We start from the raw sequence: 4,689 nt of genomic DNA, 5'->3' as shown, positions 1-4,689 counted from the left end.
AAAAAAAAGAAAAAAAACAAATTGGAAGTTTGCCCCCCCCCCCCAACAATAACAACAGCAGAAATTTATCAAAAAGAAGTATCAAGGATTTTGCAAGACACATTTCTTTTACAAGAGAAATGTACTTCTATGAAGGCAGTCTGCTTTGACTCATTATTACAGCAGAATTTTTTGTTTTTGATCATGTGACAGCTAAAGTTTCCTCTTCTTGGTAGTGATAATGAATAACCTGTTATGAACCTATTTTTGCATTATAGTTGCTTTGAGCCTCCATTATATTATACATGCACACAAGGCTCCTGATAATTTTCTGTTGTCCTTATCGGCTAAAAGCATTACAACCACTTCATTGACAAGTCTGATTATTGTAACACTAGTTGATCAAAATGAATGAAAAAAATTCTTCATGAAGTGAATTGAATCTGTGTACATGCTATATGGTCTGTGCCCTAATGACCTTTTTACTTTATCTAGTACAAAGGGTCATACTGTTTTTATATAGGTGGTACTGGAAGAATATTCATGTTTAAAGTGCACTGCTAATACAGGTGGAACTATGCTGATCACGGTGTAAAAAGTGTCTTCATAATAAAACCACAAACTTACATGGTCTTCACAGAAAGGGGGTTTGAGAGCATGCTGTTTCATTATATAGCACACAGTTCAAATAAATCAAAAATGATATGTCTATTCTTTGCAGAAGCAGAGGCTGCTCAAAAAGCTGGACTGAAAGCAGTGATTGTGGTTCGAGAAGGCACTGAACTTCTTACAGAAGAAGACAAAGTTAGTTTTCCAGTAATAAAGTCTTTCCATGACTTTGTATTTGAAGCCTCTGCCAAGAGAAAGAAGATGTGTACTAATGATGAATCACCTGCAAATGGACCTATAAGTGAGACATCAGAAAGCTCAATTACAGAAAAAAATAAGGCTGTAAAAAAGACCGAAGAAGTCAGTCCAGAATCTGCTGGTTCTGGGAATACTGTAAGTTCCTCAGATTGTGAAATGATGGATGTAAGCAGTAATGATGCTCAAGTGACTGATATGGAGCCTGATAAAACAAAAATTGAATCTCAGAGCACTGATGATAAAACGATGGCAGTAGAAGACAGCGATACAAAGGAGTCTGAAAAGGTTGAACTAGAACCTGATGATTCAGAAGTTTGTAAGACAGAATCTTCAGCGCCTGAGTCAAAGACTGTGGGGGCACCTGATGTAGAGAAAGAATCACCAAAAGTATGTTCAGAAAATGCTGAAGAATGTGACGGTAAAGAAGTATCAGTAACAAGTCTTACAAAATTGTCTGCAGAAGTCTCTAAGGTAGATATTGATGTTAAATTAAATGACAGTAAAGCTGATAAGAAAGATTCAGAAGCAGGGGAAACTGAAGTGGACATAAAGGGAATACCAGCCAATGAAGAAGAGACAAAAGTGGATGCAGAAGAAACAGAAGCTGTAGGCATGAGCACAAAGGATAAAAATGTTGAAGTCAGAATCTCAGAAAATGATTCAAGGGATGGGGCTGAGTTAGAAACTGTTTCAGGAGGCTCAAAAAATAAATCAGTAGGTACAATATCTAATTGTTTGGAGAGTGAATCTGGAGCACTAGAAACAGGTTCAGAAGAAGGAAAAATAGATTCTTGTGATGAAGTTGCAGAAGTCAATGCTGGTGATAAAAAGAAGTTTTGTGATTCCAGAAGTGCTTCTGGTGATGTGAAGGGAGATTCTTGTAATGAAGATGCGAACTTAGAAGAAACAGAAGCTGATACACAAAACAAAAAGACTGATGTAAACAATACAGAGACTGAGGAAAAAATGGAAACCAACACTACAGAAATTGAAAATGTCAAAGGTATTAATGATGAGGACGTGAAAGATACAGAAAAGAATGATAGAGACACCTTGGCAGCTGAAATGGAGGATGAAATTACAGAAGAAATGGAATCTTCAGCAAAACTTGGAAAGAACGATGTGGCATTAAAGAAGAAAATTGATATGGAATCTGGAGGGACTGCAAATGGAAGAGAGAAAGGAGAAAATACAAAACCCTCTGAAGATTTATCAGTCAGTGAAGAAAGTGGAGTTACCAAATCAGAATCTGAAGTAGCCACCAAAACAGAATCTGATATTCTGAATCAGACATCAGAGAAACAGTCTGATATTGACTTTTCTGCAGATGCATCCCCAGAAAATACTGATGCTAGTCCTGAAGAATCAAAGACAGAAGGAATTTCTGAAGATCCCGAATCTACAGATAAAATGTTACAAGATAAGATGGAAGATGTCTCAGATGCTGTAAAAAATGAAGACTCTGAATTACTCGCTACCTCAGATAATGATACAGTGAAAGAGGATGCAAATGCAAATGAGGATACTAAACCACTGGACTCTAAGAATGAAGGGGATGAAGAATCCAAAACAGCAGAGGATACTGCCAAAGAAAATGGATTAGCATTCACCACTGAGAATGGTAAAGGAGATGTTACTAATAAATGCCCTGATACTGAACAGAATGGGGAGGTGACAGATAAGGAGCAGGATGTTAAGATTAAAAAACTTTCAATTGATGGTTCAGGGAATACCAGTATGACTAAGGATGATGTTGCTACCCCTGCAGTAGCTTCAGGCAGCTCTTAACTCCCATTTGAAAATTCATGCTAGTCTTGTCATCAGCTGCAAGACATTATGTTCCTTTTCCATTGTTTACTGTTTCCATTTAAGTATTGTTTTTACATTTTGTATTTGTTATTTATGTGATTTGTGCCAAATTGATATTACATATACTCACAGAAATGGTCTTTGTTTCCTTCATGATAAGACTGATTCAGAATTGTGTATGTACCTGATGTGGGATGTAGCATCTTCTGTGATCAGTTCCCACTCGCTCTTCATTCTCATGGTATCTTGGCATTCTGATTGCAGAGTTAAGGTTAGTTACTGATGGGTTGTGCTTAATTGTATTTAATTGTGACTAAATTGAACAGTCTTCCAGAAAGAGTATGTGGAGTTCTGCAAGGTGTTGTTTGAACTTACAAGAACATTTTGTATACATTGATAAACAACCATAATTCTAACATGATAAATGGCTGGTATACATCAGCGTGTAATTTATAATTTAGCATGATGTTAAATCCATTCCATGATATGCTTCATAACTATATTCCTTTTATTTTTATTGTTATTAAAAGTTGCTTGTAACACTTTGGTCTGAAAGTGCATTCATTGTACTTGCAGTGTAAAGACTCAGGAGTACTCATTGTATTTTTGGTACTAGGAATAATACATCTTTTTAAAGCATGACTGTCATTTATTTTTGTAATTCCTGATTATCATTCTCATTGATAGATATGAATATGTTGATTTATTCTGTTCCCCTTGTTTCCCTCCACTTTTACAGCGTTATGAACATGTTGTGCTTTGTGTATGAGGGGTAGAATAATATTTGTTAAGTTATTTTATTCAAGCATCGTGTTGCATCGAGGTTCCACTGCAGTCAATAAAATGTTCTGTTTATAAAGCAACAAGCAGTAACATTGATTCACACTTTAATACCACACAGTGGTCCTCGTGTGCATAAGATGTTATTAAAACTAATAAAATATTAGTGTATATGCATTTTTATAAGGCTACATGTTTCAGCCACATACGGACATCTTCAGGCAACACTTAAGTGNATAAAATATTAGTGTATATGCATTTTTATAAGGCTACATGTTTCAGGCAACACTTAAGTAGGGAATCATAATACACTGTGCACTTATCGAATATCATTCCATTTATTATTTTCGTTTCGTTTTTTGATGTTCTCTTCATATCTTTTATGTAGTGCAGCTGTTCCCGTATTTCGCTGCATCGCTCGTGATTGTATGTTTCAAGTGTGCCTTTGCATTCATGCTTAAATTTTTGCAAGATAGGTTTTCAAGAAAGTGGTGACATTTAGTAAATTCTTTTGTCCGTCTGAGTTGTGTGGGCTGTAATGTTTGTTGTCGAGACCCTCATTTTTAGCCTACTTTCCATATTTAAAAAAATTGGGTTTATGAGCTCATCTTGTCCATGGTTCCCACTCCCCATGGGGTCATGTTGAATCAGAAGAGAGTATGTGATTAGTGCTTAGTGAAGATTGGGATCAGGGGTGGTGCGACAGTAGTAAGCCACGTGACGTCCTGGGACGACACACTGTATGGACCTGTTTTTTTCTTTGTGTAAAATTAAACGTTCACTAGCCTTTTGTCCATATTGTGACCAGTAATTAGCAACAATGCAAATAAAACTGTTTTAAGAGTAACATCAAACAGTTCTCATCACCATCACTAAATTTTGCTATTGTAACACAATCTTGTGGCAGTTAATCTGTTATAACTGGGGGTGCAGAATTTCTTGTCACTTAGGGCTTCATGCCCTGATCTCTATAAACATAACAGGTAACATCACTACTGCAATACACTGTAGGATCCTGAAGTTCTCTATGATAACAGGTCTTGAGTTCCAAATATTTACTTATGTATCCTAGCCCCAAATACGATCAATTTTCGTTTCCCCCATAGGGCAAAAGATCAAGTTTCATAGCAATACAAAACAGCAGGTAAACTAATTAGTCAAGAGCGCTGTAGCTGGGATTTGACGCTGTGTAGTCCAGTGAAATTCTACCGACTTATGGGGGAATATATCGCTTCCATCTTCAGGGCCGAAGAG

At 36.5% G+C, this 4,689-nt stretch overlaps 1 protein-coding gene across 2 annotated transcripts in view; it reads left to right on the top strand.

Moving 5' to 3' along the window:
* LOC111868851 (enolase-phosphatase E1) overlaps positions 1 to 3,297 on the top strand; it is a 21,846-nt gene extending 18,549 nt beyond the window's left edge. For both annotated transcript variants that reach the window (XM_023859875.2, XM_033753197.1), the window contains exon 6: positions 701 to 3,297. In XM_023859875.2, the coding sequence (XP_023715643.1) occupies positions 701 to 2,634 (1,934 nt within the window). In that variant the 3' untranslated portion in view covers positions 2,635 to 3,297. The remainder of the gene's footprint in view (positions 1 to 700) is intronic.
* Positions 3,298 to 4,689: the final 1,392 nt, after the last annotated feature.

Source organism: Cryptotermes secundus, unplaced genomic scaffold (assembly GCF_002891405.2).
Source record: "Cryptotermes secundus unplaced genomic scaffold, Csec_1.0 scaffold467, whole genome shotgun sequence".
Lineage (NCBI taxonomy): Eukaryota > Metazoa > Arthropoda > Insecta > Blattodea > Kalotermitidae > Cryptotermes > Cryptotermes secundus.
This window is presented reverse-complemented; position numbering and strand designations above follow the sequence as displayed.